Here is an 18,702-nt window from a genome sequence, read left to right as displayed (position 1 = left end):
TTGTTGTCAATTGTGCTCATTTGTGCATATGCCGTAATATAATGAGTATTTTTAATTGATATTCCTGTGGCATCCTCCCTGTGCTGTGATTAGACTGGAGTTTTCATATCCATGCTGTTTCATTTATTGCTAACTAGTAATTTACGTCTAATAGCCTTTTTTTTCTCTTCTCACCTTTTTTTTTTTTTTTTTTTTTAATTAGAGGAGATCTTGAAGACTCATATTGCTCACTGGTGGTCTCCTGATGGCACCAGATTAGCATATGCAACAATTAACGCCTCCAGAGTCCCCACCATGGAGATCCCGGTATACACGGGCAGCATTTACCCTACTGTTAAAACATATCATTATCCAAAGGTAAGGGAAAATAAAACACACAGTCCTGTTGTTCTACCAAAAAAGAGTTATTTTTTTTCAGCAGGCTCAGGCAGTAGACTGTGTAGTAATGCACATTCATAAACAATGAAAATAAACAGATCTAGGGGAAGATCAGCAGTTCCCCAGTGGATGTGGTCTTCATTACTCTTCAGTTGCATTTGTAAAATTGTAGCTTTCTGACTGACATATTAGTTCTTCTAAATATAATGAAAATAAAACTTCAATATTCTTGCTTTGTACCCAAGGAAAAGCTAGAATAGAGTCATTGTGTCTGAGCATTTCTACATTTAGATACGTTTTCTTTGACATAGAAGAAAAATGCAGCATTTGGGATCCCTTAGATTATCCAGGACGGCCTAATGTCAGGGCAGATGATTGTCTGGTTTGAGAGACATGTTGTGCCTGAGCATTACAAAGTTTCTACATTTAGATACGTTTTCTTTGACATAGAAGAAAAATGCAGCATTTGGGATCCCTTAGATTATCCAGGACGGCCTAATGTCAGGGCAGATTGTCTGGTTTGAGAGACATGTTGTGCCTGAGCATTACAAAGAACAGAGTGAAGGACAGAAAAGACTTAAGGGCCAATCTGTCCTTGATCGCAGAGACCTGAACAGCAGTCCCGCAGTGGGCACACAGAACTGGTACTGCTCTGCCAATATTGACCTACTGCTGCTGTTACTGCTGTGATTTTCTGCTCTAAGAGAGCACAGTGCTGCAGGCGTTTCTTCTGCATGTCACCCTTCATGCACTGATTACTGAAGACCTCATCTGTTGGTCCAAATTGAACCGTGATTTAGCAGGAGTGGTATCCACATACATGCAGGTTTTGTGGAAAGTAACCACGATTCAGCAGGGGATGCCCTTTCCTATGATAAAAAATGAATCACTATTTTACCATATCTACCATCATCCTGTTAGACAACTTTTTATCAAAAGGTACATAAAACAGCAATTTCCTAGTCACCATGAAAAGTAGCATTTTATACCAAGGCTGGAGGTGTCCTAAGTGAACTTACCCCTTGGTCGTGCCTACCAACTTTTCCACATCTCTGTGTCACATCACTGCAGTTGCAGTTCCCCTGTGAATGACTGCAGCACTAAAGTCCATAACCCCATACAACGGGAACACATTTTACAATCCATGGGGGTATAAGAAATCAAAAACATTCTGTGCTGTGTAAGATATGGTAATTTATTCTTATTTTAAAATCCAGGCTGGAATGGAAAATCCAACTATTTCTTTGCACGTGATTGGTCTGAACGGACCTACCCATGACCTGGAAATGACTCCCCCAGACGATCAGAGAATGAGGTAGGTGCTTTCTTGCCCTGGGATGTTGGATTCCAATTCTCTTGTGGTTTTAAATCAGACTGACTTTTTTCAAGATCATTTTACAGTACCTTTCTCTGCTGCTATCAAAGATTTCGTTTTGTGTAAATCTGCTTAAAATTTTCCAAATCACTTTTCTTCTTACGTGTATTTTATAGAACATAATTCATTTTTTATTTGAAATTGCTGTGACACAAACTGACTTCAGAGTAGGGTTATTTTTACAGAACTTGGTAGAATATTCCCAAATCCATAAGGGCACATTGATTTCACTTGTAATCACTGGCATTGTAGAAGGGGTATTGTCTGCAGCCTATTTGAAAGACCACGAAGCAGGAACAAGGCAGCCCTAACGCAACAAACACGAGCTTACTGCTTCATGACGTGAACACAGGAATGAAACCAGGTGGACATTCTGCAAGTACATTGCCCAATCCTCATGAAAAATAAAAAGGAAAGCTCTTTGCCTTTTTTAGGGAAAGTGTACTTTAGAAGTTGGCTCTCAATTCAGCCAACTACTTAGACGCCCATTTCTAATAAAGCAAGTGCTTAAGTCTGCATTCAGCAAGGGTTTAAGAGTTTGGCTTGGACTACAGCACATGGTAAAAGCTTGAGCTGCGTTTATGGGTATATGAACGCTTGAAAGGAAGATCGTGTTGTTTGGGAGGAAATGCACAGCACTCCTCCCTGCAGAGCTCGAAGATTAGAATCCAAATCCAGATTTCAGTAGCTTTGATTTAAACTTGAAAGACCTTTATATCAGGTCAAGACAAATCGGTCTCTGCTTCTATATCTAAAGCATCCATAGTGACCCCTCCAAATGTAATGCTGCAAGACTATCCTTCCCAGGAACATCACTTGTTTGTGTAGGAGCATCCAACGAACGTGCGTGCTCACCTTTTTTTTAGTGATCGCTAAATCAGATTGCTGGATCTGTAATTTCAGTGCCAATAAAGACAGAGGTACGGCACAGGGAAACGGGGCAAGAGGACAGCAGAGGGTGCAGGGGTGACCTGTGGATAGTCTGTGTAGGCATTTGGTGAGAGGATACTAAACCAGTGGGATCATTTATGGTGGGAGTTGCCTTTCGTTGCTAGGAAAGCTAGTGTCAGCCTCAGAACAGGTTTTCACTGAGTAACTCCATTTATGTAACAAAACATGTATGACCTGTGACCAAACAAATGGGCATAAATGCACTTGCCTTTCAAAAATGCCACTTCAGATCTGTACTCAACAGGCAGCAGTTCAGGATCGCAGTATCCCCATCACAGTATCCCCCTCACAGTGTCAGAACTGGATGATATAGTTTTTCTGTTGCTAGAATACTCTGTAAACAGAGAGACTCAGAAACATTTTAATTATAGTAATAACTTCAGACTGCAGGATCCAAGTGCTGTTAACAGATTTGTCCTATTTGGTTACGGGTGACTGTAATTTATTTGGTTGCAATCAATATTGTAAAATGATGCAAACTATATCAAAATTAATTAGCCTCTGTATATTTCCTCAAAACCATGGCAATTGCCAACCCCAGGGCATGATACAAGCGGTGCAGCTAGAGCAGTAGGGGTGCATTTTCATTATGCATATGTTTTCTGAAATGAGAGGATTGGAGTGATAACATTTCATTAAAATAGAGAAGAGGGACGTACTGTACAGTTACAGAAGGGAGTTTCAAAGAAGCAGGGGAAGCTAGTGATAAGAATCTTCAAGCAGAGCGGTCCTAACTGAAGCATTTCAATGTGCTCAATCTGTTCGTGCAGATGATATATGGGCAGAGCAGCACTTCTTGGTGTTCTTTTTATCTGGAGGAGAGTGGTTTAGTACAATTAATAAAGCTGAAAATAAAGTGGACATATGCCAGGGTCTTTCTTCTTTCAGAATTAAAGAAAGTCAGAAATTTTCCACTTTTTTTTTAGTTAAAAAAAAAAAAAAGCAAAGCCGATGTCACTTGGCCACATAATATATCATTGTCTGTTCTTTGTGCTGTTTACAGTTTTATTACTGTTGTCATACTTTAAGTATTCATACTGTAGATTCATACCTCATATTGTAGATTCATACCTCTAGAAAGCAGCCAAGTAAAGTTAGGGTATGAATAACGGTGCTGCGCAATAACTAGTCAGAGATGATTGTAAACCCAGCCACCATCTTTAGTGGAATGGGGAAATACATTGCAAATCCCAGCGTAACAGCACCCTTCCTGAAGGGGCTTGGACAGTTATTCATTTCCTTTGGGAGGATGTAACCTGCTCCGATGTGGATGTCTCCAAAGCGGTTGGGTACCTGTTGGTCTAGATTTCACTCTGTGGGAAGAAACAGGTTCTCCATAATCCAGCTCTACATAAAATCTGAGACAGGTCAGGCAAAGAGGGCTTGGGAAATGGACTGACTCCCCCTTTCTCTCCCCCGGCTGCTCAACCAGTGTAGCTGGTGGAGCTGCAGATGTTTAAAATTAACTGAGATGAATCACACCTTATTGTCTCACTTTCCTCTGCAAAATAGAAAACATAAAACCTGGTTGTCCTACAGAAGAGATGTAAAGAAAAATAATTTAAAGACTCCATACCACTCTGAGGCTAGAATAGTAACTATACAAGTATCTGCAGTCGTCTGCTTCCTGCGGTATCTGTGGGCTTGATGGCTGGGAGAGGCTTCAGAGAGAAATTGAGACTCCATGCCCACCTCTGGAGTGGCGGGGAAGATAATACTAATTAAAATTTCCTGAGTAATAAGCGTGGGTGCTGTGTTCAGTGAGAGGAATGTAAAAATTGAGTATGTGTTCTTCAAACTTTAAACTGAATTTATGGAGAAAGCGCTCCAAGCCACAATATGTACTACAGTCACTTTTCTTTTCTGGAGAAACTGAATCTGCTCGGTTAATTTGGGAGAGAAAGAAGAGATGGTTATACAGTTTAATTCTTCTTTGTTGTTTTTTCCTCTCAGGGCCTGTGCTGTTGCTTATAAAGAGTAAAATTACAATTTTATTTCAGGCATTGAATTTTGAGACTCCTGTTGTCTCACCTGGAAGTATCCTTCCTTCCAGTGCAGTGGATGCAATCATTGAGGTCTTTTGTTATTTTTCCCCAGCCAAATTCAGACACTAAATATTCCTGAAAACTACAAAATGAGTTTCCAGCTTGTTATTTTACTAGACAAACAGGCCTTTGTTGCTTTTGCCCTTTCTCTTCAGTATATGCAGGAGCACCTGCCAGAACACAAAGTACTCTCCAGTGACACAGCACATTAATTCCTGTGAGAGCAACAATTCCTTATACATATTTCATAGCAAACAAATGAGCTAATGCATTTTTTATAGACTGTACACTGTGAAAAGCTGTATTATAATTTAAGGATGTGTTTGGCTCACATAACCCAGCAGTGTATCATAACATCACCAGCTTTGTCAACTCCGTCAGAGTTTTACCCTGTAGATAAAGTGGTGAAGCCCTGAGCTGCTGCAGAGGTGGACATCTGTGAGTGCCACCACAGACTGGCTCCAAGAAGGTGGCCATAGCTGTATTTATTGGTGATACTGTATGTTCCAGCCCAGCCCAGCCCAGCCTAGGTGGTTCCATTGCTCACTACTGCACAGGACTTGTCCTAAAGATATTGATTACAGGATTGAGCAGCCTACACTGGTGATTTACTCCAAGTATTATCACAACCATAACAAGTATTATTGCAACCATAATGATGACATGTTATCCCATACTCCTAAGGGAGTATTGGATGGCAGTTTTGCTGATGTAAACTGTCGCATCTCTGCTGACATCTTTATGGCAACCAACTGTATCAGCTTTACAGAAACCTGTGTCTTTCTAAACTATATCCTCCTTGCTGTTTTCCTTTTAACGCAATACTTGTGGATATTTTGGTGTGTAGTAGGCCTATTTAGAGGCCACTAATACTTCATAAGCATAAAGAATCCAGCCATTGGCAGTGATGGATCTGAATCAGCCAGTTAGTGTGCTCAGAATGGAAAATGTTTGCAATTTATTTTTCACCTGAGCTTAAATTTGTAGCCTCAGGCATTTCAGTCCTTCTTGGAAGAATGAATAGCTTGAAAGATTCTTTATCTCTGTGTTTTTCTCTTCTTTGAAAATGACTTTCAGAAATGGCAGATAAAACACCTGCACAGCCCTAAAAAGGTAGTTTTTAGGGGTTGAAATTGGTACATAAAGAAGCCTAGAGACATCGAGATGCAGTGTTCTTAACAACCAGAGATCTCACCTGGAGTGTTCGCCTGCAGCAGCCTCCAAATGCTCTGCAATGTGACAATTAATTAGGATGTCAGTATTGTGATTTGTTATATGTGCGTCTGTGTTTGCAGGGACTACTACATAACCATGGTGAAATGGGCAACCAGCACCAAGGTGGCAGTAAACTGGCTGAACAGGGCCCAGAACGTGTCTATCCTGACGCTCTGCGATGCCACCACGGGAGTCTGCACAAAGGTAGGAGAGAGGAGCCAAATGGTCATTTGCATCAGTTTTCATCTCCCACACAAGGAAAAAGTATTTCACTTGCCTTAACTGGTGACAAGTCAACTGGCACGCACAGAATATAAGCAATATTTACTTTTCTTTTTACTCCTTCTAAAAAGCCAGGAATGGTATGTCCCTGCGCACACTCTGTGTGTGCACGTGTGTGTGTACTAGAGTGGTTACCTGCCTTGAAATAACTTCGTATGTGCGCAAGAACAGGCACAACAGCAGTTTGTAACCTGAATATCATTGCAACACTCTAGTTTAATGTCATTATATATAATTCATGTCATCATATATATTTAAGGTCATTAGAAATTGCTCATGCTTATCTACCCACAATTCTGTTTTAGTTAATTAATACCTTCTATAGACATACTAGTGTAAATGGTGTAGTGATATAACCTGTATGAAGTATTAGTGGATACTGTCTTTCAGCCCCATCTGGCGTAGGTATTTCCACAGTAAAAAAGTGAATGATGCAGTACCAGAGCACAATGCAGAATCTTTTCTTAACAGCTTTTATTTCGACCTTTATTTGCTTCTTAACAAGCTTTATTTCTTCGGGGAATAATATGTCTTCTGGATTTACGTGTTTTGTCTGTATGAGTAAAATTCTGAACTGAACGAGTGCTTGCTTACTCATCAGAGAGGACAGACAAGGAGAGGAGTCCCTGGATTACACTCCTAAAGCACATATTTAAGCAGTTTCTTTGTGCTTCTGCACAACTTTCCAGATTCAATCCAGCTGCTTTCCTGCACTGAGAAGTAAAACATAATACATGGGAATACGGTATTTAATTATCTTGTTTTGTTTTAGAAACATGAAGATGAAAGCGAAGGCTGGCTGCACAGACAGGTAATAGTGATCTTCTCTTTGCTGTCAAGAGTTTGGTTGCTTTTTCTCTTTCTTTTTATTTTCCCCTAAAGAGAAAAAAACTGATTTCCAGAGCTGGCAACTATATTTGGAAGATGGCATGGTTTGTATTACAGTTTTCCAGTCATAAGCAAGTCCTTGTTGAAGCTGCCATCTTCTCTGGTAGGTCCCACAGTTCATAGCCTGTAATTTACTTGGATTTAAAAGAGATGAAAAGCTGATGATGGTGGAAATTCACCCACAGATAGTACCTGTGTGAGACTCATCAACCTCAGAGGTTGTCCTTCATACCCTGTGATGAGGCTAATGATGATTTTGATCAGAACGGTGGTTATTTTCTGGTCTTCTAGGCAGAAAAGAAGTCCACTTGAAAACAGATCAAAATTAATTTTAATAAAAGTGCCTATGTCCATTTAGAGACAAGATCATGCAGATAGGACTTTTAAGTCATTTAAGCTAAATTTGACAAATTTATCTATGTTACTCTGGAGCTATTTGCACATGTAAGATAGGTGAAAAACAAAATTAAATTATTGATGGGGCAATTGGAAAAGCAGGAGCTTACATGGAGCACAGAGTGGAGATAAACTACCTTGTGCAGTTTAATATCCTGTTTTAGGAGACAAGTCTGTCACGTACTTCTTCTGATACTGCAACGTGTACATAACACTATTACATTGTATGGCTATATGCTCCCATCCCCCAAATGCAAAAAACAAAGATGAAAATAAATGCTGGGGGAAAAAGAAAAAAAGAAAGAAGTAGAAAATAGGATAGAAATTTAAACCACGAGAATTTTTGATTTATGGAATTTTTCCTTTTCTTTTTCCTTTATTTTTTTTCCAGAAAAGGGGGGTGGGTCGGGGGTTTTCAGCATATTTCTATATAAAACCTCTAGATTTCTAGCATGTAAATCTCTGGGAGGTCATTTATAACACTTTCCCAACAGTCAGCTTGTGAAGTGCCCTCAGATGTGATTAAGCTGTTCTTTAGAGAGAAGCTGAGAAGCTGCTGATACCAATTCATCCAGAACACTGAACTTTTCTTCCTGGGATATGTGAGCACCAGACAGGGAGCAGCATGTCAGAGGAAGATACTGTACTATGTTTTTTCAAGTCCAGGTTTAAAACATTTCACATCTTTGTCACAGCTTGTTCGGGGTATCTAAGAACTGGTAGAAACTGCAATACATGAGTTCACAGCAAGGACGATGATCTCCTCTGTTCCAGTGGCTGTCCTACAGCAGTGGGTTATGTCTGATCCAGACAAAAAGTGGTTTTACAGAGAAAATCTATTGATTTTGTGCTCCAAGCATTTAAAATAATCTTTTGCTGATATACTCAGGTATAGAGTAAAAATGCTGCTGAAGTGTTCTTTACATTCGTAAGAACGGTGTTGACTTGAGTAGAAAACAAAGCTTCAAAGGCAAGTCAAGAGAAACTTCAACTGGCCATATTTTGTCTCTTAAAAAAACCCAAACCAACAACATCTCACAACTGCTTCACAGGATTAATTCATTTTATAAATCCAAGAATAGTTCTAATCCTTTCACTGCTATTTATTGGGGTCTCCATTAACGCAATTTGGTAAAACTTGTGTTTTTACACTGCTGTGGTTCTTTAGTCATTTACCTGCTCCATGGACAGGCATTAAAAAGTGGTTCTTTGTCCCGAATAACTGCAGTAAATGATCTATCAGTCACTAACAGACCAGCTGCAGGGAAATACAGGGTTTTTTACCGCATCTCCAAACATCATATACTTAGTTTGAGGTTAAAGAAGGGTGTTCATTACAACCAAATGGGTCAGACGTCTCAGTCCTAAACTACGATGGTATTTGCTATGGACTTCGGAGACATTTGTCAATACTTTGTAACAGTCTGAAGAATTACAGAGCCCTTTCACTTGTATTTCTGACAAGAAAATTGCTTAAAATTCTAGTTATGACTTAATATATGATTACTGGGGTAATTGTATTTTCTCTATTTACCTTTTATTCTCTGACACATCAATCTAGATAACTGGAAAGTTATTTTCATGGTATGTGCATCTAACCATGAGAATGATGTGAAAATGTTAAATGCTTGTGCAAGTCCCCTAACCTCTTTAAGGAGGAGATGAATAGCACATTAGGCAGCTACTGAAGGAGGTGAGGAGTGTGACTCGGCTCAGGGTGAAGACTCCTTGATTGAGATATTTTAATATACATACGTGCATATAAGCCAGGTGCCCAATGTCCCTCTGCAGACAGACAGTATGGTAAGCAGCGTGGACACATGGTCAATGGACCCTGAGCATGATTCAGCCCACCCTGAAGCAGAAAACCACTGCCTGGTGGCCAGCTTGTTCTGTATGCTCCATTAACCAGACCTCCTCTTGAGAAGTACCCTAATTTTAAATCAATAGGACCGAGGAATCTAACCGACTGCCTCATTCTTTAAAATACTCCTTCAGAGTACTCCATACTCTTGGAGCGTACAGGAGCTTTATCTTCTTTGTGGGAATTTAAGTGCTTCTACTCTTTCTGGAACAAGGGCAAACTTCACAGTGGGCTGGGAGCACAAGATGAGAAGAGAAAAACATCAGTATGATGTACATCAGATAGATACTCACGGGGGACGCAAGAGAGGCTCCAAGGATGACAGGGTTGACTTTTTTCGGGTATCTGAAACACTGGGAGTTCTGAGATAGGGCATACAACCCATGAATTTGAATTTTGAAATGTAGTGGTTTGGTAGCTCAGTGACGTTTAAAAGTCTGGGTAGGGAAGGTCATAGTAAATGACCCTTCTGGGCTTAGGTTCATGAATTATTTTTATTCAAGTCCAAAATCTTTGGAGAGCCTCTCTCCAACACAGACAAAGAGAAATACTGCTGTCACTGTCTGTGTAGCTGAAAATCAGGATAAATTAGTCAAAGTATAATGAAAAATACAGTATTTACACAGGTTTTGCTATAAAGTATCTGTCGCTCCCTGTCAGATGATATGGGCAGTGTTTTCAAACCTTTTGCACAAATAAGAGCGGGCACATGTTCACCAAAACTGCCTGGGGACTGGAAGCCTGTAGTGCTTTTATTTACATACTTACTTATACACTTCTGGGCATAAAAGCCAGGCTGAACTTTACTCATACTTTTGCTTAAATATCCAAATTCTTCGAAAGAGACATACTATCTGTAAACACTCTATCTGTTTCACTTTTCGTGAAGTCATTTGTTGGTAGTGGAAGTGATGGTCCTATACAGACAATGAGTCAGCAAGGGAGAAATAGGAACATTTCTAAGCACCTGCTGAAGATAAACTTTACTGGCATTTTAACTGGTATATTTATTTAATTGTGAATGTGGTCTGAAAAAATTGAATAACAAACCAGTGCAATTCCAACTCCGCCAAAGGGTGTAGAGTTTGACATTGACATTGACAGGACCAGGAGATTACCACAAAATTGTTTAGAGACGTATAACCTCCCAAATCGCCCGCGTGGGCTGGCTGGCCTCCCCTGATAGCAGTTCCTTTGGGATATATTTTTCTTTCCAGTCCTCCTAATTCCCTAGTGTTTCAGATCACCTCAGTCTGAAACGAAAGGCTTTTGCTCTGTCAAAAGGTTGAGATGTTGAAAACCTCACACCATTTTTCTTTTATAAACCCCTTGCCTTAATCCTGACAGCCTGATAACCCAGTAATGATTCTTACTTGTAGTTGATAGGCAGTATGAAATGAGATTTTTTAAATAAAAACGGAGTTCACAGAACCTTACAAACAAGACTCATTTTTTCACCCTGTAAAGCCCTTTTGTCATGTATCAACCTCTAAAATGACCCCGGAGACCCAAAATTCAAATACACAAATTCACCTGCCAGAGCTAACAAAGCAGCTTCTGGCTACAAACAAAGTTTTTGGCACTTAAATGAAGAATCCTGATTTCACCCAGGAGAGGATTGATTCCCAGAGACATTGGCTTGTCGCCAGTTGATGAACCTCTATTTTGGTGCAGGTGCCCTGGTTTCAGCGATCGCTGTTGGTGTGGTGCACCCAACCTCAGATAAGCATGGAGATGGGGATGGAAAATGAAGCTCAACATTCCCTCAGGGGCATAGTATGGCAGGGGATGGAGAGAGATCTCCCCACTGTGCACAAAAGTGGAGGTGACCTCATTGTTGCAGTAAAGCTAATGCACATTTTTAACACTTTGTTGGATTTCAACAAAGTATTTTCCAAGATACAAAAGGTTAAAAGGCTTCACATCACACCTGTTTATCAGACCTACAGCCCTGTGACACTTAAATTATTGAGACATTTCTCTGAAAGACTACATACCTACACAGCGAAATCACTAGGATTTGGGATCTGGGATCTGGGCAAAGGTGGATCAGAAAGAGAGAGAGACCAGGAGACTGTGCTGAGGAAGTGAAAATACTTCCGAGGATCAGTTGGAAAGGATTGAGTTATTTAGATTAATTGGTTTCCTTTTTAAAATTTGAGGATGAACCAGAAAAACTTAATTCTCATGGAAGTATATTTCTCAGTCAGTAATAAAAATAAATTTCAAAGAATCTGCTTTCCCACTGACTTCTGCAAGGAAATACGTGGAGTCCAGCCAGCAGTGTGTCAAGCAGTGTACTCTAGGAGAGCAGGAGACAGGGAGTGTGTTCAACATTGAGAGCACAGACAGATGAGCTTGGAGCTGCAACCCATGGTGCTGCAATATGTTGAGTGTTTGACCCATGTTAATGTGGTTTTGGTGGTGCTCCACTTACGAGTCCACGCAGCTTCCACACACTCCAACTCACTATAAAATGGGAAATTTCTCTTTCCAACATTTGTCCCAGTGCATGTTTGATCATGCAGGTCCTCAAGGTCAGAGACATTTGTGCATTTCCCACCATCCTGCATGCACCCTGCCTTACCTTCTTTCATCAGAGGAGTCTTCCTTGGGTGGCTGCAGATTCAGTGATGCTCAGTGATCTCTCTCCAAACACTGAATACACTCTACCTTTTTTTTGTTTTTCAATTGTTATACCTTACTCCAGGACTTCATGCTCCTCTGTAAGACTTACAGAAGCTCAGGCTTCATTTAGTATCATCCCCTCATTCATCCTGATTCTGCCAAACCTGGGATGAGCCTCTGAGGGCCTCCTTGGTTTCTTCTTCTCCTGACCATTTGCAGATACACTGACCTGTGTTGTACAAATCTGAACCCCAGCACTGACCCCTCCAAGAGTCACAGTGCCCTCCAGCAGCCTCCCATCACGTTATCTCCTCCACCGAAGATGAATACACAGCAGTAAACAGGTTGCTGGAAATGGAGCTGCTGCCTCTTTCTTTTACTAATAGCGATGCACTTCATTAGTCCCACCAATGCTTTCTCCTCTAGTAATTATTCCTCCAACTCTGAGGATGATTGGGTAATTCTCAGCTCCAATCACCTATTTCCTTCCTCCTCCACCCAGGGGATGATAACCCCTCATAGGTAAGCAACTCTGGGTAGATCTGCTTCCTGAACCAGGCTGCTGTGTGTTCACACAGGTCCCAGAAAGGCACCCAGATCAGGGTCCCAGATCAGGGACCCACACTTACTTAGTCAGATTTAAGCTTCAATTTAAGCTGCTGTGGAATCATACAAGAGTTACCTTACTTTTTTTTTTTTTCCCCCTTTATACCTGAGTCTGAGAGCGCTGAGATATTGCTACACGTAGCTGATGTGGGAACAGCTTTGTCCTTCATTTGCACAAAGCCGAGGATTTCTGGAAACTGGCCTTGATAGTTTGGGTAGAATTCATTTGTCTAAATACAGAGATCTAGGTGAGCAAAAAGATGAGAAGAGCCATAAGGACTTAAGAAGTGCCCTACTGAGTCTCACCGCTGCTTCCTCTGCTCCATCATTCTGTCTTTAGCAGGCACAGCAGCTATTGGTATTTAAGACTGTGTGAGCTGGCCGCTTTCCACAGTCCAGTTCTCTCATAATTCACCACCATCTGCAATGAAAGGACTACAGACATTTGAGACTACATCAGTGTCTATTCCCTTTAGGATCTCTTAATGAGTCATGAGTTTGTTCAATCCCATTTTACACCTCCTGATACCAGCTGCTTCCATAAGCCTCCTCTGGGAAAAACTTCCAAAAATTCCCTACCCGCTGCACAGCAGAAGTGTTTTCTCTCACCAGCATTAAACTGATCTACTATTTTCAAAGAGAGCTCTTCTGTTCTAGTGTTGTGGGATTTAGCCAATAATAGTCAAGCAAAGGCTCAAACTGTATCACATGTGAAATATTTCAATTACAGGCCCAATGTAGCTCCCTACTGTATAAAATCCTGTTCCAAAAGCCCTTCAGCCTGACGTCCTCCCTATTTGCCATCTAGGGATAAGTCACCGTCCCTGTCAAACAAAGTTCTGGTTGTATTAATGCATTGTCTTTCCAGCAACAGGAACATGCAAACAGTCTGTCTCGTAACATCAGCCGAGTGCTAAAGGCTCCCATCTGTCATCCGTGTCATCTACCTCCTTGCCCTGTAACTCTGAACCTCAAACTAATCTGCACAATCCCGGCTCTTGCTGGCAGAGATGTATTGCTGGAATACATAATGCAGTAGGCACAGATATAGAAATAGGGTGAACTCATTGCTACTTGCCTCAGTAAAGGAAAACCTGTCGAGCAGAAAGTTTGTCCAAGTTATCACAGCTGTTTTTTAATGAGATTTCTGCTGTCATGAAAGACATTTGGAAATAATATAGTTTCATGTTTCAAATTCCAGAACAATGTCAGAAACAAATGAAACCATTATTTCATAGAGCTGCAACAAGCTGTAAATGGGCATATTTTAAAATATAGTGAAAACATAAGCAGGAGAAAATAAAAGGGAAAAGAAAGAGTTTGAACACCTAATACAGTCTTGATAAATCTGGTAAATAGTGGAAAAGAATTGATCAGTAAAGAGCTGGGAGAAAAGGAACATACAGTAAGAATAATGAGTTTGCTTATGAGAAATAAAAATGTTCATTTCTTTTCAGTAGGTGTTTGCATTAACCAAAACTCTTCCTGTACGATCAAGTTCTTGCTGGTTCATTCTGGTATCATGACACATGCCAAGCAGAAAGCAGGGGTGTTTGAGTAATGCTGATCCAAAGGAGGACCCAGAAGAGGCTGAGCGATAGCTTCCCCTGTTGACTGACTTTGAGGAAGAAGGATCCACGGAGCTGGGCCAGGGAAGACAGGGCTTAGCCAGCCCCCAGTAAAACCTGCTATCACAGAAGAAGTTCATCAGAGGTTCATTTCTTGGTTTAGTCCAAACTGTTCAGGATTCAGAGTAGAGGAGCTTCATCTAGCCATTTCCCGTGGTACACCGCTACCGTGTCATACCATATGGACCATCCTTCTGCTTACCCTTGTAATCTGCTGTTCAACCATCTCCTGCAGGGGAGACTTCTCATGTGCCTTGGGGTTCCTGTACAAAAAGAAGACAAAGACCCTTCCAAGAAATGCTTCCTTGCCATACGTGGTGTTTGATTTCCTTCTGCTGAGTCTCTTCTGTCTGGTTGAAAGTTCTAGTCACCCAATAAAAATCAATCATCACGTTCACCTGAGAGCTCCGTGTCAAAGACAGTTTTGCAAGATATCCTCCCCTTTGTAAATAATTCAGTGAAATAAGCATTTGTAATGGAGTAGGAAAAGACAGCAGAGAGATGCTGTTAGCTGTGTTTCCTCGAGGACAGGAATAGATCAGTTCCTCCAGCAGAGTAAACAGGGTTTGTCACACTTGTGCCAGCGAGGTTCAAACCATTTCTAAAGGCTTTATACCAACTGCCTTGAGCAGTCAGCTGTATATGTGTACTTTCTGCTTTGCAAATGGGAATTGACTTTAGAGCCAAGGAACTCTCCTTGCTGCCTGTCTCCCTGTCTTCCCACAGCTGAAAGCTGCCTGCTTTCCAGTGAGAAAGAAGCAATAGTATTCAAAACTTCATCCAGTTTTCAGTAGACTTTTTGCTTGCCTCAGGTTGCTGCTGAAGAGCACTATCTGTTTCACTGTGAATTAATTTCACAGGGTTTTGCAGTGCTGAGCAGTTTTAAATACAATAAATTAATAGTAACATAACCCTTAAATTTGCCACTTACAGAATGAAGAGCCAATTTTTTCCAAGGACGGTCGGAAGTTTTTCTTTGTCCGAGCCATTCCCCAGGGAGGACGTGGGAAGTTCTACCACATCGCCATGTCGTCATCACAGGTGACTCGCTTGCTGCTACTGCTGCTGCTTTAGGTCTCAGCTGAAGCAGAAAGCAGTAACAAGCACTGTCTGTGCTTGTGCCAGCGAGACTGGAAGGTGCAAATGTCAAATGTGGATCATGTGCATGAAGGAAAACCTTCAATAATGCTTAATTGGGCGTAAGATAACATGAATTTTCAAATGAGATACTTAGAAGAAAAAGGTCAACTAACTGTCTCTTTCCTAACACTCTCATTGCTTGTTTTGTTTTTTTAACGCCTTCTTAGTTGTATGTAACTAAGTAAATCCCTTCACTGCCATAAAGGATTAATCAGAAGCTCGTGGGCACGCTGGATTAGAGGAAGGGGTTTGAAGCTGTCCTGTGATGAATTCATCCCATTATCTTCAGTGGTGTTATGGTTAAGATGATTCTGACTTTCTGTTATTTCTATGCCTGCAGATTCACAGAAATAGCAGGGGGAGGGGTGGAATTACGGATGCATTGTTTATTTTTCATAGGCAATGGAGTCAAAAGAGGTCCATTTTTTCAGGAGGAAAGCTTTGCTCAGATCTATTCTTTAAGAATAAAGAAATCTAATTCTCTTTTCTTTTTGGCAGCCCAATAGTAGCAGTGACAACTTGCAGTCCATTACATCCGGCGATTGGGATGTGACAAAGATATTGGCATATGATGAAAAAAGGCATAAAATGTGAGTGAACTATGGTCTGACAATCTTTGTGGAGCCCTGAACTACAGGGTCACTTACAATGGTGATGTGTGTGCATCTGAAATGTGTGAGCATTAAGAGATGGAGAGCAGGAGAAGCCGTCTCCATTTTGTCTTAACGTATCATACCGTTGCATATATCTTGTCTTAGTTTGATTTTCTCTGTACAGTTCAGTTCTCTGTACAGTAGTAACAGTTTTTCTGTTACTACTAAATGCATTTGTGTAGAGGAGTTATTTCTCCTGCTGCAATTTCTGATATTAACCTCTGAAGGGGAGAATTCTGTTTTCATTGACCACCTAGAGAGTCAGTTGTAGAAAGACTCCTTTACTGACCTGCAAAAATATCATTGCATTAGGAAAAAAGTATTTAGTCAAAATACAAAAAAACCAACAAACCTTCTTCACACTTACCCATTATGCTTGTAAAATAACTTCTGTAAATGTTTACTTTTTAAAACATTTTGAAGAATAACATAAGAAAATACTTGGAAGGCTATCTGGAATCAAATACCATATAGATTCCTTTCCAGGCAAAGTTTCAGATAGATACAAGGCTCTCACCTCTGTTTCGTAAGGTCACTGAACAGCTGAGTAAAGTCTCTGGAATATAATGAACTTTGAGATTAAGAGTACTATGCTCCTTCAAGTTTTTGAATGCCCTCAATTACCAATAACTTCGGGACAATACAAGGGTCTTTAGCACTTGGCAGACCTTAGTAAGCAGTGAACTAGCACTAAAGTCTTATTTGCATTTTAACTGGTCGGTCAAGCAGAAGATACCATGTACAATTTGTGCAATTGAAATGTACATCTATGCAAGTGCAGCTTATTGTAAGCAGATCAGCAGGGCTGAATGTCCTGCCTGACATGTTATTCACCCCATGGACACTGGATTTGCTCCTGAGGTCTGTCATTATTCACATAAAATGGATCTGGGGATCAATCTGGACCCTGTATGTTGGACTGAGGTTGGCTACCTCCAGCAGCACCTCTCCGTTACCTTCAGAAGTATCACCGTATGACAGGGATTTCGCTGTTTAGCCAGAAAAGTAGATCTCCACAGTCTCAGCACAAAACAACAGCAAAGAATTATTCTTCAACTTCACATTTTGTCTCCCCTGAAAGGCCAACTCCCTTTTTCAAAGAGGACGTTGCAGTGGGTTTCACATGAAGCCCTGTTATCTATCTATCTGGACAAGGAATAAAAAGTGGTCAGAGAAGTTAAAACTGGTTCTAGAGAAAAAAAGCAACGTCTTTAAAGGAAATTCGGAGCCATAAAACTTGAGGTAACAATGTGAAGGTCTTTCACTTAATCACTTGTTCCTTTTGATTTGCTGACATTCGCAGCTGAGCATTTCCATGCTCATTTAACTGCAGTGGAGCCCACAACGTACTTGCCTGAGCCTCTGCAGAGAAGTCTCCCTCTGTATGTTTTTCTAATTCAGTTTAAACTTTCTTTGCCTTTACCAGATCAGGAAAATGGAAATGTGAATGAAGATGTTGTTGTATGAGATACTTGCAAACACCTTTCTAGTGATACAATTGCCTTTTGATGTTGTTTTTTTTTTTTTTTCCCAGTTATTTCCACAGCACAGAAGATTTGCCAAGGAGGCGACATTTATACAGGTATGTGCTTTACTAACTTCACGTACAGAATTTCCCATTGTTTCAATCTCATGGAAATCATTACATAAGTGATTGCAACAGAAATGGTTTAAGTGTTCATCTTTAACGGCATTGCAATATCTAGCAATGTCTCGCTGGAATAGACAGAACAGCAGAAACTACAGTGAACAAAATGCTTGACATTTAGAAATGTTTCACATTTAGCAATTTTCTCATTTAATTGCAAATTTTAAAATGGTCTCAAGATGAATAAACTGTCACAAAACTTTCCAAAAGAAGTGCTTAACACTTGAAAGAATTCAGAATTACATGAACTAATGATACAAAATGACTTTATATTTCCAGAAAGCAGTTTTCGTGGAAATTTGATAGCACCTCACCTTTTCACAAAATTGAAAAGAAGTGACAATATTTTATGTTTGCAAAAGTTTTTTCTGCAGTTCCACATTACTTTTGTATCCTCTCTGACTGTATGATGAGTAAAGAACGGCTGTATAGCAAGCTATTGGCAGTGTAGGTATTGTGGGAGCAGATTTCAAACTGGAGGAAACCCGAACATTTAAATAATAATTTTGGAATAATTATTCCGTTTGTCCTATTTTTCTTCTTAATCACCCTGCTGTTATCCCAGCATCTGCACTGAAGGACAGAGGTGGTGATAGCATCAGTCAATACCAAACAGTCAGTACGTTTTCTTTCTCTGATATGATGTCACGCTTTTTTCCTCAGTAAGAAGGAAACTAGAGCAAACTAAATTATCTGTAACTGAATCTTTTTTTCCTTTCAAGACCTCTGTGGCTGCTCACTGCACTCAACAGTTGTTTTGTCAGTTTGGTTTTTTGTTTGTTTGTTTCGGGTTTTTTTGAGTGTAGATCAGCTCAATGTTTAATTTCTTGAACAACAAAAAAATCAAAATGACATTGATATTCAATTCTTTTGATATGGGAAGAAAATCTCATTTTAAAAGCTGAGTCCTGGCACAGCTGCTCAAGAGCTGCTGGCATGAGTCAAAAAGTGTCTCCTATCCCTCACTCCTCTTGGCACACACCTCAGCCTGGTGCTTCATTTACC

At 40.4% G+C, this 18,702-nt stretch overlaps 1 protein-coding gene across 1 annotated transcript in view; it reads left to right on the top strand.

Annotated features, from left to right (window-relative positions):
* Window positions 1-202: 202 nt before the first annotated feature.
* Window positions 203-18,702, top strand: part of DPP6 (dipeptidyl-peptidase 6) — a gene marked incomplete at its 5' end in the record, with an annotated part of 54,092 nt that continues 35,592 nt past the window's right edge. Inside the window, 7 exons of the mRNA XM_010134099.1 lie at window positions 203-357; window positions 1,596-1,693; window positions 6,045-6,168; window positions 7,019-7,057; window positions 15,190-15,297; window positions 15,895-15,986; window positions 17,584-17,631. Coding sequence (XP_010132401.1) covers window positions 203-357; window positions 1,596-1,693; window positions 6,045-6,168; window positions 7,019-7,057; window positions 15,190-15,297; window positions 15,895-15,986; window positions 17,584-17,631 — 664 coding nt within the window. The remainder of the gene's footprint in view (window positions 358-1,595; window positions 1,694-6,044; window positions 6,169-7,018; window positions 7,058-15,189; window positions 15,298-15,894; window positions 15,987-17,583; window positions 17,632-18,702) is intronic.

The sequence above is a fragment of the Buceros rhinoceros genome, unplaced genomic scaffold, assembly GCF_000710305.1.
Source record: "Buceros rhinoceros silvestris isolate BGI_N320 unplaced genomic scaffold, ASM71030v1 scaffold9084, whole genome shotgun sequence".
Taxonomy (NCBI): Eukaryota; Metazoa; Chordata; class Aves; order Bucerotiformes; family Bucerotidae; genus Buceros; species Buceros rhinoceros.
This window is presented reverse-complemented; position numbering and strand designations above follow the sequence as displayed.